The 21,345-nt window shown below is 35.6% G+C and overlaps 1 protein-coding gene across 11 annotated transcripts in view; it reads right to left on the reverse strand.

The window, feature by feature from the left end:
- Positions 1-20,596, reverse strand: part of Phf20l1 (PHD finger protein 20 like 1) — a 73,392-nt gene extending 52,796 nt beyond the window's left edge. For 4 of the 11 annotated variants that reach the window (XM_063231051.1, XM_063231049.1, XM_063231056.1 and 1 more), the window contains exons 1-4: positions 20,314-20,595; positions 18,199-18,318; positions 795-966; positions 562-646 (exon numbers count right to left, since the gene is read on the reverse strand). In XM_063231051.1, coding sequence (XP_063087121.1) covers positions 562-646; positions 795-966; positions 18,199-18,281 — 340 coding nt within the window. In that variant the 5' untranslated portion in view covers positions 18,282-18,318; positions 20,314-20,595. Of the gene's footprint in view, positions 1-561; positions 647-794; positions 967-10,727; positions 10,805-13,717; positions 13,861-18,198; positions 18,319-20,313 lie in introns of all 11 variants that reach the window. The other 7 variants (XM_063231054.1, XM_063231053.1, XM_063231055.1 and 4 more) reach the window with 6 other exon arrangements.
- Between the last annotated feature and the right edge of the window lie 749 nt (positions 20,597-21,345).

A 21,345-nucleotide genomic window follows, 5' to 3' on the forward strand; every position in this document is an offset into this window, starting at 1 on the left:
TTAAAGTTTTATAGTATTCTTTCAGAAAATACACTATTATAAGCTACCCTAGAATTAAACTGCTATCAAAGTTCTCTTGTCTTTCACCTTTCTTTACTCTCTGGTTGAGATTTAAAAATAAAACCACTAACTGGAACCAAGAAGTAGATATAAAATGCATATAACTTAAGCTGAAAACTGATAACTTTTAGAATTCTACTAATTCAAGTGTTTACTGCAGCAATAATTCATGTGCCATCTTATTATACTACACAATATATTACAAATTAAATGCTCTCAAAAAATACTAGTAGAAGATTGGCCTGGTGGCACATGACTGTAATCCCAATACTTGGGAGGTTGAGGCAGGAGTGCTACCATCAGTTCAAGGCCAGCTGGGCTACAGAGTGAGTCAAGGCCACTCTGTCTCAAAAAAACAAAAACAACAACAAAACACCTGGCAGAAAATTTATTCAATAAAACATAAAACAAAGAAGTATGAAACAGTTACATAAATTAAAACTAAAAAACAGTACAATTTTACTATCAATTTTAAGACTCAGATCACTTTCAAATACATACCTTCTTTGTTAATTGCTTCAATCTTGGCAGGATAATAGCGACAGTCTGTCCAACGAGCCAGAACTTCTTCTCCAGCTTTAAAATCCTATTTTAAACAACTTTTAAGATCAATTTCACATATAGTAAGCATTTCCTTAACAAAAACAGGTTTTTGTAAATCTTAACATGATCCTTTCAAAATATCTTATTATACAGCTAGCAAATTTAGCCAATTGAAAATGTTTGCTACTTACAAAGAAATCTTCCTCCTCTTTTAGCCCTTCTTTTCTCAGTGCAGGTCTCTCAAGGGGTCGCAACCTATTGCTATCCCAATAAATCCACTCGTCATAACGATGACTCCAGCGTTCAAAATGGACTAACATCTTCCCCTCTTCATAGTCGATTTTTTCAATTCGTGATGGATACCTCAAAAAATAAAAAGAATTCATATAAAAGGAAACTTTTAAAAACTTTATACAAAGTATTAAACTGAAATATTTCACTAATTATATTGCATACCATTAGAACCATGAAGAAAACAATATATATTCATGTTTTTACACTATCAAAGCCATAAGTTTGATTGACTTTTTAAAAATGACTCCTTCTAAGATCTGAAATTAAACCCTTTGATACACTCCCAGTGGAAATCTAAATTACTACACTGCTTTAGAAAAATAATGTGTCAACATGCCTCAAGACAATATGTTTCTTTTTTGATTCAGTAATCTCAATTCTAGCTCTACAAACACAAAGCTTTATTTGCAGCAGCAAGGAGAATGCCATCTAAAAATATGGTTGGACAAATCGAAGATTGTCTATAGCTATACAAACTATGGCATATCTACTAAAAGGCATGTTAGTCTTTATATTTATAAAGAATTTTTAATGTGGAAAAATGTAAAAAGTGAATACTATATTTATATTTAGTTATATATACATACATTGTATAGAGAAAGAATACAAATATACCAGCATGTACACCTACGTCTATATAATTACATCTGTTCTTTTTCTTTTTTTTTTATACTTTCCAGTATTTTACAATGAACATCAATGATGGTAAGGACAGACTCAACAAAACCTTAAATTTAAATATATAAAAATAGCATGGCATTTGTCTTTACATGTGAGGATTCTTCTTCACATAATTATTCTTTGGGATAATTTCAAAACAGAAATTAGTTCACTTGAAAATTTTTACAAGAAAAATAGGTTCATTATCCCTAATGTACTGTATTAAAATGGTCACAGATGACTCAACAGTTTTGGAAAGTATGATTAAATAATACTAAGAATTCACAGGACATGGGAGATGATTTAGCTGCAATCTTTATCTTTTTTTTTTCTTATCCTAACTTTCAATAAATATGAAGTTTGCTTTCCCTGTGGAAACTAGCTTTAACTGTAATGCCCAGCAGACTTTATCTAACTCTAAAACAAATTAGTACATGTTTTGTTATCATGTCATAAAGGTCTTTTACACATTTTAATGGTCCTGAACCTTTCTCTGACAGACCTTAGTTTTGACAATGCTGTTCTTATTTCATGATACCAAGCTACCTGGAATTTTCTCCACCGCACCACAAATACCAAGACATTTGTTGGCATTTGTTCTTTGGAAGGTTTATTCTTTCTGCTCAGCACTGAAATGCCCTTTCTTTTCTGTATATTCTCAACATTCAAGACTTGCTTTGACATGTGATCACTGGAGTGAAGACTTCTCTCCACTTCCCACTTCCCTATCAAACCCACTCCAACTTTCTGTGAGTTTTCAACTGAGTGCTGTAGAGCATTTTTGTATACCTGGAAACACTGTTATGTATCACAAATACATACAAACGCACAATCAAATAAGCAAAGGATATACTGGATTAAAAAACACTGATTTCTTTATCAAGACCTCTTAGTGCTATCAACACGATGCAGATAAAGAATTCAGTTTTGCCAAACTTGGGGAAATACACAGCCCTTCTTAGCACAGCGTATTTCCCACTGTTTACTGAGGTAGACTCATGCCTGATGCTAATACGCCTTTGAGCATGGGGACAATGAGTCGTGTTCATCCTTGCAGGCCCCAGTACCCTAGCACAGGGACGCTCAACAGCCAACCAGGGAATGTTTGCCAGGAATAGGAAGTCACAACTGACGCCCTTCCTCAGGTCTATGCAGGCTGCTGACTCACCTGTAACATCAAGTTAAATCTTAGTCATCTTTTCGGGGGAAGGAGTGCAGGTAAGGGAAACCTTCACTGAAGAAAAAGTGCGGAGGTCAACGCCCTGAGGTACACTTTCCCACCCGATGCAATCAGAATCAAAATTATCATGCCTGTCTCTTGCAGAATTGCTCTAGTTTTGTTTTTGCTTCTGTTTTTAAAGATACAAACTGTCAAAATCACCCAGGAAAGCCCAAAACAAGGTTTGCCTTTAATTTCAATATCCATTAGCCATTAATGTACTATGAAGAGATTTTTTCAATTATAAAAATCGATAAATTTTCTTAAAATATAAGAGCCTTTAATTTCACAGGCTTAATTTATGATTATGGTTTGTAAATTCTGAATAAAAAATAAAGAGCTTAGTCTTCAAGTTCCTTCAAATTCTAAATGTATGTCTCTATATATTTGAAACGTTTCTCAAAGTGAAAATAGCCTACAATAACAGCTAAACAATCTCTATTTTCATAACATGATTCAATTCAATAACAATTCCAAATCTAAATGAGTTTAAATAATGTAAATCTAGTTCACATTTTAAAGTAACTTATGGTTTCCTAATATGTTTCAAATTCTTCTGGCTCACAGCATGCATAATGCAATAACCAGACTGAAATTTATATTTTAGGGAATCTCTTCAGGATAAGTCAGGAGAATATTATACTCACTATATACTTATCTAGGGGTAGATAAACATACTCAGGATAAGGGCCAAGAATTAAATAAGTAACACAAATAGCCAGGATCATAATTTATTTTTATTTTGGAAGATTTGTTAATAAAAGTTTGAATCTTTAAGACTCTCTGATCTTACTGAATGTCAAGTGCTCTTTGTATACATTGTTGCATTTGATCGTGGAACCAACCAACAAAGAGATAAGATAATTTTTGTTCAGTGGATGAAGATCAGCCCAAGAATGCACATGATGCAGCTAACACTCAAAGCCAAGACTAACAGGCACAAAAGCCCATGCTCTGTGCCAAAAGAAGAAATGAGATAAAGTCTGTATCTGAGTGATGACATCATACACCGAACGGTAAGTGCATACAAAATAAGATGCTTTAATACTTAGAGAAAAGTGGAATCCACTGAAGGAATCCAGTGAATGGGACTCCAAAGATTTAGACTTAAACAAAGCAAAGTTTATACACAGACCAAAATTTACTTACTCAGCCTCCATTTATCATCATAGGAATCTATGCTGACAGAGTTGACAGTGAGTATTCACAGACAAATAGAACATGCTATCTGTCCTCAAGGACCGTGTGGTGAGACCCTGGAGGGGCAGTTAGAGGAAGCAGGATGTAGCTCCCTGTGGCTAGACTGTCTGGTCAAAAGCAAGGCTATTAAAGGAAAACAGTGGAACATCAAACTTGCTTAGTTCAAACGTGAAGTGCTCTGAAACAGCAAACCAGTGAAATGACCTTTTATTCTGAAAATTAGGTATCACTTAAAGTTGACAATCGATTTGGTTAGCAATCACACCTTAGGAGAAAATCACAGTAGCAAGATCTTTGCAATCTATGCAAACCGCACAAAATGGAAATTAAGCATTCAGTTCTATAGCATAAAATGATTGCACTGTTCTAACAGAAGGCTTATAGTAATGTTTTCATACACACAATAAAGGAAAAAACACTTAAGCAAATGTATTCACAAATGTTTCACTATCTTGTACTACAAAATTATTTTGATTCATTATTTATTCTTTACTATAACTGACTATGAATTGAACGTAACATTTTTCTTACTGAACTCAGAAGATGCAGTGTTTTTTTTTTTTTTTGTCTTCTTCCTTTTGTTTTTTTTTTTTTTTTTTTTTTTTTTTTTTATTGGTACCGGGGATCAAACTCATGACTGCCTGCTTTACAAGGCAGGCGCTTATGCCGCTGAGCTAAATCCCCCCGTTTTTGTCATTTTTTAAAATGCTGAATCACAGAACACTATTAAGAGTACAGAACAGTGATTAGGTTCAGTCACAGATAATTAACTGCTTTAGGAAAAAGATTTAAGAAGTAGGCAACTGGAGTTTCAGAATTTAGTGTCAAATATAAGATGCCAAAACAATGATTAGGAACAAGAAAATAAAAACCACACTAACACGTATCTCCCAAGGATTCAACAGAAAGAGATAGAGACAAGGTAACCTCATTGAAAGTATTATTTCCTAACATCAAAATTCTATACAGTGTTCTTTTACTCCTCATCATGTTACTGCAAAATACAGAATCTTTTCATCAGCTACTATCCCTACTATAATCCCACTACCAAACATATAAAGTGGTTAAGTAACAGGTCCTTGTGCAGAAAATAAGGAAATAATCCCAATGCTCTGGATCTAGCTCACTTTCCTATGTCCTTTATACCAGATCCTGGAAGACAGAGTTTACCCTCAGAAAATTCAAGGAAAAGTATTCACCTAAAATGAGTTCCAGCTTTTTTGAGTTAATGGAAGTACAGAACATACCAAAACACTGAGATGACTTAATCTGACACTTTTTGAACCGGCATGGGACCCTTTCACCCTTAACTTGACCATGTCTTTTAGTAGGCAAGTTAAACTGTAGCTATAGCTACAAAGAGGTTAAAGCATCACTAAGAATAAAAATGGTTTTTATCTTCTCTGAATTCTTAGAGCATTTTATTGCCTTATCTGATACACTGTCCTGTTAACACTATCACTGGTACTTCTAACTTGTACAAGATTGTTCATAAAGTAGCAATATCTACAAAACCACACTGAATATTTAAATTTAAATTTTAAAAAATTTAGTAAAAGACTCACTGCCATTAATCTCCTTCAAAATTCTCCCTCTGACTTTAAACACAATTATCCCATCATTCATGTCATTTTCTGAAGCCGTTATGGAAGTTTTCTTTTTAAGGCGCCTCAGTGTCCTAAATCAATTCAAAAGTTTATGGCAATTTCTCTTAAATAACAACATTATAATGTGTCTTCTCCTCTTTTTTCATTGGATTTGGTACTGTGTGACTTCCAGCTCATCCCTTAAGTCAAAATGATCACAAAGGGGAACCATTTCTAACTGAACCAAGCCATGTCACGGAGGCAACCAAGAGTAAAACTCACAAAGGACTTCCAGAACTGTTGCACAAGTGGTGAGAATAATGGGATAAATGTGTTTGAAGTGAGTACAAGTTAATTCATTAATTCTGAGGAGAATTAATGGCAATGTGTCTTAGTGTAATAAATTTTTAAAATTTAAATATTTACCATATTTTTGATCTGGACTAATTTAGTAAGAACCAGATGCTAACTAAAAGGTTAGCTATATACTAGATATACCACAAAGTTCCCCATAATTGCAACTTGCGTGTGTTATCCACGCACAAAGAATACATAAGAAACCCGGAATAGAAATTACCATTACTGGTGAATTCCTACAGCTCTTTCTGTTCTTCTTTTCACATGAATAGATCTTGACTAGGTCAAGGGACTGTGAATGTTCTGAGACTACAGGCACTCCAAAGGCCATGTGTCAAGAGTGTACATTTATGAGCATCGTATAGAGGTGAGAATTCTGAGTGGCTTGCTCAGATTTTCAAAGGGCTCCAGGAACAAACAAACAACTTCTAGAATGCAACTCATTTATTCACACTCAAACCAGTAGTGTTCCGAAGAGGGAAGAAATGTGGACGTGTGGCTATGCCAGAAATATCATGTAATGGATTAACAATAAAAAAAGCTCTGATTCAACAGAGTAAAACAATTAAACATTTGAAATTTAGGGAGCTCATTCTAATTTCTTATCTAGATTCATATATCCACATTTTACCTATACTGATAAAGCCCAATTGCAAGACAATTACAAAGAAAATTCGCTGTAGTTATGGTCTAGAACCTTCTGCACTTACACCAAAGGACAGAGTTGATAACTACTAACAGTTTGTAATCCACACTAAGCAAGGCCAGAATGTGCTGCCAAACGCCCTAATAATCACCACAACTTCTGAAAGATGTGGGTTCAGATTTAAGGAATCAGCTAAATAAATGCCATGCCAATCAAAACGGTGAAAGTACTTTTTTATAAATTTCCCAATAAATTATTCAAATTATATACTTTAAGTAATTGTTGCCAACATTTTACTAAATGGACAAAAACTCAAAGCTTTCACTCTAAAATCAGGAGCAAGGCAAGGATGCCCACTGCCTCTACTCTTATTCAACGTAGTCCTGGAAATTTTAGCCAGCGCAATTAGACAAGAGAAATAAATAAAAAGAAACAAAGATAGGAAAGGAAGAAGTTAAAGTATCATTATTCGTGGATGACATGACACTAATTAGAAGACCCAGGAAACTCTACCAAAATACTTCAAGATTTAATAAGCAAATTCAGTAGTGTAGTTACCATTACAAATTCAACCCTCAAAAATCAATAGCCTTCTTGTACACGAATAACAAACTAACTGTAAGAGAAATCAGGGAAACAATACCTCTTACAATAGCATCACAAAAAATGAAATACCTAGGAATCAATCTAACAAAGTATGTAAAAAACCTTTCCATTGAAAACTACAGTACTCTGAAAAAGGAGATTGAAGAAGGTATTAGAAAATAGAGATATCCCATGATCTTGGGTAGGAAGAAACAATATAGCGAAAATGATCATACTTCCAAACTTGTTACACAGATTCAATGCAATCCCAATCAAAATTCATACAGCAAATATCTTACAGAATTATAGAAAATAGTCTTAAAATTCATCTGGAATGAGAAGAGACCTAAAATAGCAAAGGCAATCCTGGGCAACAAAGACAAGACAGGGGCGTCATAATCCCTGATTTGAAATTATACTGCAAAATGCTGTGATAAAAACAGTCTTGACTGGGAAAAAACAGATCTGAAGATCAATGGAATAGATTAGAAGATGCAGAAACAACTGCAGACACACTAAGCTACCTTATCTTTGACCAAGGTGCCAAACACATTCACTGGAAGGAAGATATGCTCTTTAATAAACGGTGCTAGAAAAACTGGCTTTCCAGAGGCTCAAGATTAAAACTGGACCTGTATCTTTCACCATGTACCAAGTTAAAATCAGAATGGATTAAAGATCTTAATATTAAAAGGGAAACATTTAATCTGCTGGAAGATAGATAAAACTCTTGAACACATTGATGTAGGCAAAGACTTTATGAATAAAACCCAGACTGCACAGGACTTATTGCAAAGAATCAAAAAATGGGCCCTCATCCTACTGAAAAGCTTTTACACAGCAAGAAAAACCACTAGTGGACTGAAGAGACAACACACAATGTGGGAGAAAATATTTGCCAGCTGTTCCTCAGATAAAACATTACTATTGAGAAAGTATGAAGAACACAAAAACATCAGTCCTCCCAGATTTAAAGACCCAATACAAAAATGGGCACCTGAGATGAACACACACTTATCAGATGAAGAAGTATAAGCAGCAAACAAATATGTGAAAAAATGTTCAACAGAACTGGTCATTCTAAAGATGCAAATTAAAACAACACTGAGATTTCACCTCACCCCAAAAAGGGTTAATATTAAGAAATCAACCAATAACAAATCCTGGAGGGGCTGTGGAGAAAAAGGAACCCTGTTCCACTGTTGGTGGGAATGAAGACTGGAGCAACCACTGTGGAAATCACTGTAGAGATTCCTTAAAAAACTAGGATTGGAGGTCCCATTCGACTCAGCTATTCCATTTCTGGGTATCTTCCCAAAAGAATTACAAACATCATACCACAGCGATATAAGCGCATCCATGTGTATAGCAGCACAGTTTGTAACAGCCAGATCTTGGAAATACCTAAATGCCCAATGACTGAGGAATGGATAAAAAAGATGTGGTATTTCTATACAACAGAATACTACTCACCCATAAAGAATGATAAACTAGACATTTTTATAGGTAAATGGATGTGTCCTGAGAACATATTAGTCAAATAAATAAGACACACATATGTAGACATAGTTTCATTAGTGTGACAAGCTGAAAGAAACACGTGCATGTATATGCATATAAAAGTTAAGATATTTTTAAAGAAGTGTATTGGTCTCCTTTGTTACCCACATGGCCTGCTCAGAAGCAGATTCACTGACTCCCTTCACTGAACACCTCTGTGGTTCTGCCTTCCCTTCTGCACCTTGTCCAGTCTCTTTGCCCCAAGAGAACGATCTCAGCCAAAGCAGTAACTCAGATCACATTTGCCTACCTAACCCACTGTGAGCCATTGTGAGCTGACTTTTGGGTGTCTCAAGAAATTTCTGATATGCTAGAAGGTCTGGGTTTTCTGCATGTGGATATTTCTTACTGAAGGTACCATCTTTTCTCCATTTAATTGCTTTTGCATGTTTGCCAGAAATCAATTGTCTGTTATGTGGGTATCTATTTTGGGATTCCATATTGGTACCTTGGTGGTTTGTCTATCTTGATATCAATGCCATTTTGTCATGATTGGTGTAACCTTGTGATAAATTGTGGAATTGCGGAGGGTTGGAGCTCTAATTTTGTTCCTTTATCAAAGCTGTTTAGACTATTCTGAGTCTTTTGTATTTCTACAGAAATGTATGAATCAACATGTTAATCTTTATGAAAAATGATGTTGGTTTTTTGATAAGGGATTGTGTTTTCTGATCTATTATTTTCTTCTATTTGTTTTTGGTTTTATTCTCTTTTATTTCTAATTTCTTAAGGAAAGATATGAGGACATTTCATAACTTTTTTCTTTTATAATGAATGTACTTGGTATTAAAAAACATAATAGTTATCTTCTTATTTATATTGATAATGATTTGTTTTTTTTTTTTTTTACCTTGCCAGAGCCTGGTGTGTTACAGGCATGTACTCTACCACTGAGCTATGTCCCCAAACCCATAACATTTCTAATTTATGTAACTTTAGAAATTTACAACTTCTTAGGTTCATTTCATTTAGTCAGAAATGTAACAGAGAACCTAGTAAGCACCATAATACAATAGCTTCTAAAGATAATGTGTATTATGTTCAGGAAAAAAAAGATTTAAGAAAAATAAACAGGATAGTTCTTTTAAGTTTCATAGTAATAATGTATAAAATATACTTGAAATCTGACTTAAACATAATCTTAGTTATTAGCAGATCCTAGGGAGTAAGGATTAATAGTTCAAAAAGCCTATGGATACGAATGTCATTTACAACTTGGTACTGATTAAAAATGACAAACATGCTAGAAAAGGTGAAATACAAATGAACTAACTTACTTGATTGTTAGGAGGATTATCTGACAAATAAGAATTATGGCAGAAAGTAATTCAAAGCAAACACAATTTTCTGTAACCTAACATCTAACATGTTTATCCTCCTTGAAGTACTTTAAGTTTCACTATGCTTTGTAATTTTCAAGAGTTCTCTCACATACCCATTGATTATACCTGCAATGACAATGTAATTTACTATTACACAACTTAAAAATTCAGTGCATTCAACATGTGCAAATTTATTTTGCACTTTTAAAAAAGCATACTGAAAAAAGAAGAAAATCTTTAGTCTTCAAACTTGATAGAGTAAATCCCTGCAAAGTTACTGTTCAGTCCGAGGTCTCAGTCCTTGGTGGATTTTTCCTTACAACCAAACTAATAATGTTTTGCAGAAACCTATGAGATTTGTGGGAGCCACAAATACCCTCTGCAACTGTTTTTTTTTTTTTTGGCTGGAAGTTTGTAAACAGCCAATGCGAGAGCCTTAGCTGCTGACTGGCTGCTGCCCTATAACCCATCTCCATCAGATGCACCAGTATTTCTGCAGTATAACAGGTTGCTATCTTAAGCATTCTCAGGTTTGTTCTTGTTAAAGCCCTAAAATCCCTAAAATGCTGCCAACAACTGCACCTCCTAAGGCTTTACAGAGTTTATTAAGTTAAATTACATAATCCCAGGAGACATAGCATATTTAGGGCTTAAACTATAAAAACAGACATTTACAAGCATTTATCTGACTATACCTGAAAGTTGTGGTTTTCCAAAATTTGTGGGTGCTCTATAAACATAACCTCTGAAAATTCAGAGGGTCCAATGTATTCTAAAATGAAACATAAATACAAAATAATGTAGAATTTTAGGAATGTTCAAATAGTAGCTCATGGGTAAAAATCACATCTTTCCCAACAGTGAATTCTAAGGGCCTCATCACATTATTCCTCAGATCTTTACTCCGACCCACTCATCCCTAGAACACATTTCCAGTGCGAGCTGCCAATTCAACATGCTTCCTACTTTTCCATATCTTTGCAGCCGAAATTTAACTAAGTATTTTCCTTTAGAACCATAAGACATTAGTGTTTCATTTCAGATCACTGAATTTAAATTCCTATTTCTCCTACCACCAGAGTCCATGAGCTCATCAGGAACTGCTCTTGTCATTATCATGCATAGGGTTAATATATTTTACTTAATTATACTACCAAAACTAAAACTCCTAGCAGGCTGCAGTGTACTTCAATTATTTTTTACTACTACAAGAAGTTAAAATTAACTTATATGTCCACTGATTAGTTTTAAGAATTTAACATCCATTCATATTCTATTTTGCTGTACATTCCTAAAATAACTAATGTTCACATTATAAAATTAAGTGGCTGCCATGTGGCAGAAACCATGTTAAACTCTTAACATGCATAATCTTAATAATCACAGAACTCCTTTGTGTTAGGTAAAATTACTGCCCACCCCCCCTCCCACACACACACATTTTTATTTGTTTTGGTGGTACAGTACTAGAGATTGAACCTGGACTTTAGCACTGAGCTACAATTGCAGCCCATTTTTATTTTGAGTCAGAGTCTCACTAAGATGTCTCGGCTGGGACTCTTCTGAAGCATAGCAAAGGTGACTTTTCAATAAACTGTTAACTTAAAAAAATTATACTATTGATACTGAAAACAAAATTAAAACTAGTATTTTCTCCTTCAGCTTAAAAAATCATTCAAAGACAAAATTAAAAACACTTAAGCATCTGCAGATGCCAGCTCTGTCTACTCAGCAAAACTAGAACTGCAGTATATTCTTTTCAGTAGTTAACCGATTCCTAGCTAGTGGCTTTAATCAAGCCCCACTAACAAAGCACTATCTAACGTGATGTGACAAGTGTGAAATATCACAAAACATAATGACAAAATTCAGCAGGACTGAGGTAAGGAACTGATACATGATGGCTGCACTTCAACCAAATGTTGGGTAAGCAAATAAAGCTGTTTTGCCTCTTGGACCAATCTTTACCATCATAGGCACATAAACATATGCACAGAACAAAGTACAAGTAAATTTTAGACCTCTGGACTTGAAACATTTATAATTTTATAAAGGAGTCTAGGAAATCATCAGTTTCAATTCTTTTTTTTTTTTTTTTTTTTTTGGTCTTTTTCGTTTTTATCGGTACCAGGGATCGAACTCACAACTGCCTGCTTGCAACTTTTGATTCTAAAGTAAGTCCAGGGGGAAGCTACCTGTGTCTCCCATGTTAAATCTAAGGAATAAGAGTAACATATTCTTGCTGGACTTTCAGGACCTTTCTAAAACTAGACATATATATACCACTAGATTAAGTCAGGAATTCAGATGGCCTGTGAACACTGAGCCCTAGCTGACTGAGACCACACACTTCAATGGAGCTTTATGGGAGGCAAGGCTCTAAGAGAGCCCATTACAAATGGATTCAAAAGGATCTATAATCTAAACTGTCAAGCCTCTGTGTGTTTGGTTCAAATTATAATCACGTTTCTTTACTTTTCTGACCTTTATTCTTCAAATTTCCAGCAATTCTAAACAAGCCCCAAGACTTTTCCTTGTCTATCTTACTTCTGTCTCATCTCTGTGTTATTTACCTGTCTGGAAAATGAGATCAGAAGACCTGACCTAGCTGAATAGCTAAAAACAGATAAAAGCAATTGAGTTTAGAATTCAGTTGGACCTGAAATATCATCTAAAATGTCACATTCTCACTGGAAGGCAGAGCAGCACTTACAATCTATATTCTGATTATCTAATTAAATTTCTTTTTTCTTTCTCTTCTTTTCCAGAAAACTGCTGAATGATGCGGGGCGGGGGGGGGGGCTGTGATCAGAGAAGGCTGTACCAAAAAAAAAAGAATCAACCTAACTGAAAGATGTACATGAGAATGCAACAAGTGCAATGAGACCAAGTGTGCTGTAAAATAAATGTTTAACCAGTTTCTAATATTGCCTTTCACATTTTGGGGGGGATTTCTCATCTCTAACATCATTAAAAGATGTTTGAAGGGCTTTATCTGGTGAATATTCAAAAAGTGAAGAACTAAAATGGATGTACATTTGTATAGATCTACTTGATGATTATATGAGTTGGCTTATTTCAACCTTAAGATTCAAAATCTGTGACTATCTAAATGTAAACAACGTCAAAATTTAAAAAGATTTCAATTTGAATTCTCTGCTACAGAGTTCCTAACTTGGAGCTCATGGACAAGTTTTCTATGAATTCATGAACCTAATATGTAATTTAATCCTTGTAGTACCCACATGCAATTGCATATATTTTGAGTCTGTTGCTGAAGTTAGAGTTTCAAAGGTCACGACTCAATAATAATTATTTTTCAGTTACATATATCTAAGGCAAAAATGTATCAAAAGACAAAAGTTGTATTCATATTAACAAAAGAATCTCTAAAGTATTTAAAAAGTATTCATCTAACATTCCTACAAATTTCAAATTCAGTTACATAATTTAAATACAATTTCACTTTAAAAATTTGATCCATATGCTACATTCTCCTATTCTAAATATAGATCACATAATGTTTTCTTTGAATAGCTAAACCCAGTCAGGGAAAAAAAACTCGTTTTATTTAGAAAATATGTTCTTCTTTTAAATTAGAAGGTATTCATATTTACTATAATCTTAATTTCCTCAATTTTCTGACACTATTCAAATTTTGTTCATGAATGTCTTAAAAACTCACATTTGCAAATGTTCCATACAGTTCAAAAACCTCCAAATGTGTGGAAACAGCATTTACCAAGTCAAATTTACACTGTTCTATCAAACTCTGATACTTGGGAACAGCTCCACATTTTTAATCTTTCATTTTCTTTTTCTTTAGATCTAGAAGAGAATTAAATAGAAATATTCCAAAAGAAGTCAGAAGAGCATAACTAATCTGAATGTTTTAAATGACTCTATATTTCCAGGTTCTTAAGACTAACACCAGACTATATTATTTGATCTGTTGTTTTCACAACTAAATTACTTAACTATGGAGTAAGTTTTAATTCCTATCAAAAAACAGAAGTTAAATCAGTAGTCGAGACCAGTTTTATTTTATCATTTTTATTACTGACAATGTTTAGAATGAGTAGATACTGTAATATTTGCAAGGATGCTCTATGAACTATAAAGCTCCATGGAAAGATGAAAATTTGATTACCACCCCAAAAAGACTGCTGCAACTTGCTGCAATAACATGTTTTTCCTTTTATGATTCTATGATCCCAACCAATTCTCTAAGGATCCATTTCAAAAGCTTACACACTTACTGGTCCCAAAGATCTATTTTTCAACCTCCCCTCTTTACTTTATATTTTTTTATTATATATATATATATATATATATATATATAATTTATATTATATTACTTTATAATACATGAATTTTCAGAATTTAAGTTTATATACTTTAATACTTAAAGTCAACCTGTAAATAAAAACCGTAATACTGTATTCCTTTTATTGATAAACAAACCAAGTTAATGGACTTAGCATATTTACCGGATTAATAAGTAACTGTTCAAATTTAAACCTGTCCACTAAGTTTCTCCAGTGTAACTTCTAGCCCAAAGCTTTTCTTTATCCAAACATATTCATGAATCAAAATACTGCACCACTTTCATTTCTAGGATGTCTCTTCCCTCACAGCACCACAAAAATCAATGTGGAGGTTTGGATATGCAGAGGTTATACTGGAAAATGTGATGAGAGTACGATAGAAAATGCGTGACTCCGTACTGAACACTAGCATGCTGAAGTCCTTACCCACTACTGAGAAATAAATCTTAAAAGAAACATTTTAAGACCATGACATTTTCAAAAATTAAAACTGTCCATACTAATCAGTAAGAGTTAATCTTAGTAAGTACTGAAGAAATCTGAGTATCAAATACTGGAATGAAAATGACTGACCTCTCCGTGGCTCCTCAAGGCCTGTATTTAGTAGTATTGGTAAATAATCAAACCATCAATGGGTTTTCTGTAAACTTACTTGGGAAAAAAAAAGTAATGAATCACTAATTAAAATCATACAGTGTACTTTCAAGGATAATATACCTTTGCAAACCTTAAGGAGTATGTGATAGGGTTTGTTTAAGCAGTGACATACTTTAAAAAAAAAAAAAAACAGATCGAGTCTTCCTCTTAAATCAAATCTATCAAGTTAAATCTACCACAAACCTAAAAGTGAAAGCTTAACTTGAGCTTATTTCTAACTTAAAGTTCATCCTTTTAAGGCACATAGTAAAAATTATTTTATTTTTATGTAATTAAAAACCTTTTCTATAAGGAATGAATTAAATTTAGAGTTTCCACTCTTACTACTTTTCTTGAGCATTTTGTTTTAAAAGAGGATAATATCAACAATGTGATATATTAAGTCCTCAGTGACAGGTATACTGCTCAATGTAAAGGTCTTGAGTATAGACACGTAAGCAAGATTTGCATTCCCGCTTCACTCTTCCTGCTCCACTCCAATATCTTCAACAGTTCAAAATATACTTATAGAAGTATGAGTAAATACTTTTCAACTTGAATAATTTTGGAAGACAGCATTTACTAGGTATGAAAACACAAAATGTGGAGGAACATTTCCAGTGATTATTCTGGTCTTCATAAGAATGTAAGTTTCATAATAATCAAATAATCTTCTGTTTTTACTGGGCCCTACAGTAAACCTTTGCAGAATTTATGTAATGTATAGAATGGCACTTTGTAAGTGGGATTACGTGAAGAAAAAGTGTCATTAGTTCATTTAGAAATAAAACCTGAGAGGCTGGGGATTTAGCTCAGTGGCATAAGCGCCTGCCTTGCAAGCAGGAAGTCGTGAGGATCCCTGGTACCAATAAAAAGACAAATAAATAAAGAAAGAAAGAAAGAATTAAAAAAAAGAAATAAAACCTGTTAAGAGCATTAAATCTTACAGAACTTTTGTGCTGCAGATAAAACTGAATAAACCTAAGCAATTTATAATTATTCGGTAGTAAAACACTAAAATTAAGTTTATAGCACACCAACATCTAACTAGTTCTTCATATTAGTACCATAAAAAGCAGAAATCACAGTAACAAAATTATTTGTTTGAATTACCTTAATTCTCTTTCAATTAAGGAGCCATTTGTAGCAGAAAGCTAAAATTTTTATAAATGAGCTCATAAAAATCAAAACAATGGCAAGTTTCAATGATGATCATGAGATTATGTTAGCTAATATTTACTTAAAGAAAACATTGTTACTGGGGTCATCAGAATCAAATCTAAACTTTACCAATGAATGCACTGCATGCTACCACCCTATCTAATCAGCACTTTGCAAATGTCTTGGTGAGAAACAACAACTTTCATTTGGTCTTTAAAATTACACATGCACTAAACAATAAAAGTACATGGTGTTTGAAAGTCGATCTTTTTACAATCTTTTTCTTTTAACTATTGGATCATGAATTTAAAGCTGTTGAATAAGAAAACATTTCACTACAGAAGTAAATTTCTCACCAATACCAAAACTGTCTTAATATCTCTGAAAAGTACTGGGATAATAATAATATAGACTTCTCCAAAACTGGAAGTTAGTTTAATTCAAATAATGTCAGTTAAGAAACCTATGAGAATACAGTAATATGAATTAACCATATATTCATAAAATCATAACCTCAAAAAAACAGTATTAAGATTAACATCAAAAAAGTATTACTGTACTCTGGGATAACACGGAAATTCAACAGCATGCCTTTACACGTTAAAGCTACTTTCAGCCAAAGCTGAACCAAAAGAGCCACTTGTTACTAACTCGGCATCTTTCATGATGTAAAGCAGTGTTTCTCAAATGCAGGCATTCACTCCTCACCCTCCATGGTCATCTGGAAATACCTACAGACATTTTATTTTGTCTTTACTACTTGGGAGGGAGCAACTGTCTGGTTCCCAGGCTCTCTCAAGCTCCTTCCGAGATACTGTGTATACCAAACCCGAGAGAGAGTGACATTAGGCCAACTAAAAAGAACTACCCACTGAGACACCGGTTAGGAGAGGGGCAAGTAACTCTGACTATTCACCTCGAACTGCAGTTTCAAACTGTTATAAAGCATAGCCCAAGGCCGAGGCCAGGGTCAAGGAAGCATGCTGAGCTCAAAGGCCAGATGTCAGGAAAGAGAAACCCTAGGCTAATGTAAAGTATTGTGACCACCCAAGATTCATCTGTCATTGCCAACTCAGGAAGTCGACTTAATCCCAATCAGTCATAAGCAAATCTAAAAATGACCATTTGATTTTAGTGGAACTGTAGCAAGAAAATATCAAGAAGTCTGATACCTGAAGTAGGACAGATGCTAGTCCATAAACCCCTCAACCGAAGGGTTTTAAAAGAAGCAAAGTCAGCAAGACTCCCAGAAGAGGAACCTCTCAAATTTCCCTCTAGATTAGGGGCCTGGGTGGAAGCAGAGCATCTAAGGAGCACAGAACTAGGAGCCACCCATCTGAACAAACACCACATTCCAGAGGATAAAGGGGACTCATCCCTAGCCCCCATGTTGCTTCTCTTCTCTCCTTTCCAGCTGTTAGTTTACCAACTTTTCCTACATCAATGTATAAGAGTATGTTGGGGAGTGGAGGTGTTTTAATTTTATGTCCTATCACAGACGGTCAGGATAACGGAAAATGCATTGAGAAGACTGACCATGTAGTAACTGGAGACAGTAACGACCCACCAGTGCAATTTTGGTTTCAGGCGGATTAATGAATAGTGTAGATATTTCTTGAAATGTACTTGAAATTTCTTGAAATGTATCAGAAAAGTACTACATTAACCATTAATATACCCTGTAGCTTGAAAGAACTACCTCTAACACAAGGTAAGAAAACAGACTTATTGAAATTTATTCAACACTCAGGAAGCTGACTGTATCCAAATTCCTTCTCCCAACATAGTTTAAGTACACAAGGGGACCAACACTCTTAACATGCCTTAAATTCTACACCATTATTTTCTGTCCTTAAACCATTGTACAAAATTACTCAAGTTTTAAAACACTAAATCTGAAAATCTTAAAAACTAACTACCACTGCACGTGTATTTAAAATGTGAATATATTGATGTTTATCAACAGAATTATCAGCGATTGATCAACATATGTAAAGCTACAGATACTATGCGTTAGGTCAAAGTTCTGTACTTTTCATACCATTTTTGTAAGTAGTCCAGTGCCTCCAAACGAGCACCAATCTCAAAAGTGATTCCAGGACGATTTGGGGGCTTTTTACTCATCTTGAGATCCTATTCTTCAGTATTCTCTTTTCACTACCTCAAGAGGAAAAAAGAAAGTTAGAGTCCAATGCGTAAAATGCATACGGAGTGTGTAAAGGCACAGGCAAAAATTAAACATTTTAAAAACTAATACAAGAATTTAAAATACATGACAAAAGTTTTCAAAATTTGAACGATGGTTATCAGTATTTCCAGGTAAAAGAATGTGCAAAGTACAGGCAATCTTGATAAAGAATTAAGGGGATATACAAAAGACAGCTAGAAAAATAAAGATGTGCCATTATATTAATAGTAAAAGTACTTTAAATTTTAACTTGAAAACATGAGAAAATTTCCAGCAGCACAGCTTAAAATGTTTTTCTGTCTTTGAAAAATTAAGACAGCTGAGTTCTGTGGAATATGACTAAAATTATTGATAGAACAAATTAATCAAGTTGTTCATTTAGTCTCAAGAAACATTTCAGGGCTTCATAATACAAAATACTAGGTAAGATACTAAGAACACATAAGGCTGTAGGAAACCACAGAAATATCCCTCCATTGATGAACAATCTAGTAATTACTCTTGTGATTTAGGATGTTTTGTTATCTATGGATTCCCACTCTGACTGCCAAAAATTGAAGAACTTCAACATACAACTGCAAGGGAAATTTGTCTTTCATATTTGATAACACTTACAGATTTTAACTCTGACAATTTATTTCTAATATATTTCAATAAACAGTGCCCACACATTGCCAAGAAAAGTGGCTGTAATGTCGAACAAAAATAGCAGAAGAGGACATTTCCTCTCTGTAACTCACATGTAGTGTTTACTTTTAGCTGCACTGTTCACCTAATACATTAAGGTTGACTCCTTTTTCCTTTTGAGTATTTGAATAATATCAATACATTGTGAAATGGTCTAATCATAATAGAGCTAGTAATCTATTTCATCACTTAAGATTACTAATGACTGTATTAAACCTAATTTTTATGATGATTTGGTCACAATTTAAAATAGTCAAAAACATAATTTGAAACATAAAATTCCAACTGCCCCTCCTTCATTGGGGAAAAAAAATCAGACAGGAAAGGTGAAAAAATAGCATCGACAGTCTTCACCCCTCAAAAAGAGTAAACTCAAATTTTGGGGGACAGCGAGGTGACACCCTTCTGACAAGGCATCAGCAAACACAAGTGAATTAAAAAGTTAGTGGGAATCGTTTCCAGAGTGTATTTTGTGTAAAAAGAATAAACGTATTAATATTTTAACAGCAATCCTGTCAATGTGCAGTACATAAGGTAGTTACTTAAATGTGTGTGTAGAAATCCAGCCAGAATTTGTACTGTTCTTCCCATGAAGAGCTAAGGGACAGACAGTTCACAGTTACACTAACACGCTCTAGGATCACACTTAATGTCCATAAGCAGTAAAAACACCACCACCACCATCATCACCACCCCACCACAAACTTAGAGATGAGGCTCCACAAAAGTCAAAATTTCATTTTTCTTGGAAGGGAAAAAACGAGACATTTTAATTCAGGAGCTTTTTAAAAATGAAACAACCTGGGAGGAAAAATTCAAAGGAAAACAGAAGTGGACAGAACAGAACGCGCAGAGTAGAATAAAACTGAAAGGAATGTGAGAAAAAGAATGGCAAAAAAATTCAAGGATGGTGGAAGCTGTGGGAGATGACAAGTTAAAGAGCCCAGAAAATCAGTAAGACACACACATGAGAAAACTGAAGCAATGGTCAGCGAAGGACCGCGAAGCCAGAAGAGTGGGGGCGAGGAGGACGTGGAGGGACAAGCAGGAAAGGTTCTGACAGGGCTGGCCAGCAGCCGAGAAGCCTGCAGGTTTGACAGCCGCCGGCCCTCCGCAGGGGGGAAGGAAGGGAGGGGGAGCGAGCGACGGCGCCCAGACAATAGGGCCAGCGAGCAGGGGAGCGGGGCGGGAGGGAGCGGGCTGCCGAGACAGCAGGGCGGGGGCGTCCCGGGCGACCAGGCGGGGGCCAGGGGGCTTCCAAGCCCCGCAGCCGCCTCTTACCGACTCGGCCTCCTCTCCGCACAGCAGCGAGCCGTCCAGGGCCGAGCCGGGGCTCAGCAGGGCGGCCAGCCCGGGCCTCCGCCTCCGCCCGGGCAGCGGCCAGGGAGGGAGCAGGAGCTGAGCGAGTCGAGGCCGAGGCGCCGGGTCGGCACTAGAAGGCGCGGGAGGGAGCTGGGTCAGAGCCCTCAAGCCCGCTCGGGGTCCACTGCCATCGCCTCCGCCTGCACCTCCACCTCCGCCTCCACCTCCGCCTCCGCCGCCGGCCAACCCTGACGCGACGCCGGGCCGGGAGACGTCAGCTGTCTGCGACGCGCCGGAAGCTGGCCTGGTCGTGTCACGTGACCGACGAGGGTTGGGCTCGGGCCGCGTGGCTGATTGGAGGGCTGCCCTGGAGGGCGGGGCTTTGTATAGTTGGCCCATCAAAAGCCAGAGGTGCTCTGGTTTGCGGAGAAGCTTATCCATTAATGCAATTTTTGGCTTTTAGAAGCATTTGATCTTTGAAAGATGAGGTTTAAAGCCACTGATCATTATTATTGATTTCCTGGGGAACCAGGTTCTCCCAAGTCCCTCTTCCCAAGACCCCGGGAAGACTTCTTTAATTGTATTACTTTCCTACATATACATCCCATTCCACTCTAATAGAGTATGTAGTTGCTGCTAACAACCCATAAACATATCTAAAATGGACACTTTGTGGCAGTCAACATACTGTAAATATACTGCATGGCAATCATTACTGTATTGCTCTCAACAGTCTAGGAGAGCCATACAATACAAAATACAGATGTTATTAAAGAGTGCAAATGTGTGCAGCTGCACAACCTGTGTGGCGTGCCTTCCATAAGACGACACAACTGTTGACAGCAGAACTGCTTTCATTGAATAAATACCATGTCCATAAATCTGTGCAGAGTACAAAGGATAGTGCCCTGCCCATGCCATACAGAAAACCTACAAGTGGTCCCAGTTGAAGTAATTTTGAGATGACACAACTTTTCTCCCGCTGTGACACTCAGATTTCGAAGTTTTCTA

Source organism: Cavia porcellus, unplaced genomic scaffold, assembly GCF_034190915.1.
Source record: "Cavia porcellus strain 051 isolate PalLab524CR breed Dunkin Hartley unplaced genomic scaffold, mCavPor4.1 scaffold_19, whole genome shotgun sequence".
Taxonomy (NCBI): Eukaryota; Metazoa; Chordata; class Mammalia; order Rodentia; family Caviidae; genus Cavia; species Cavia porcellus.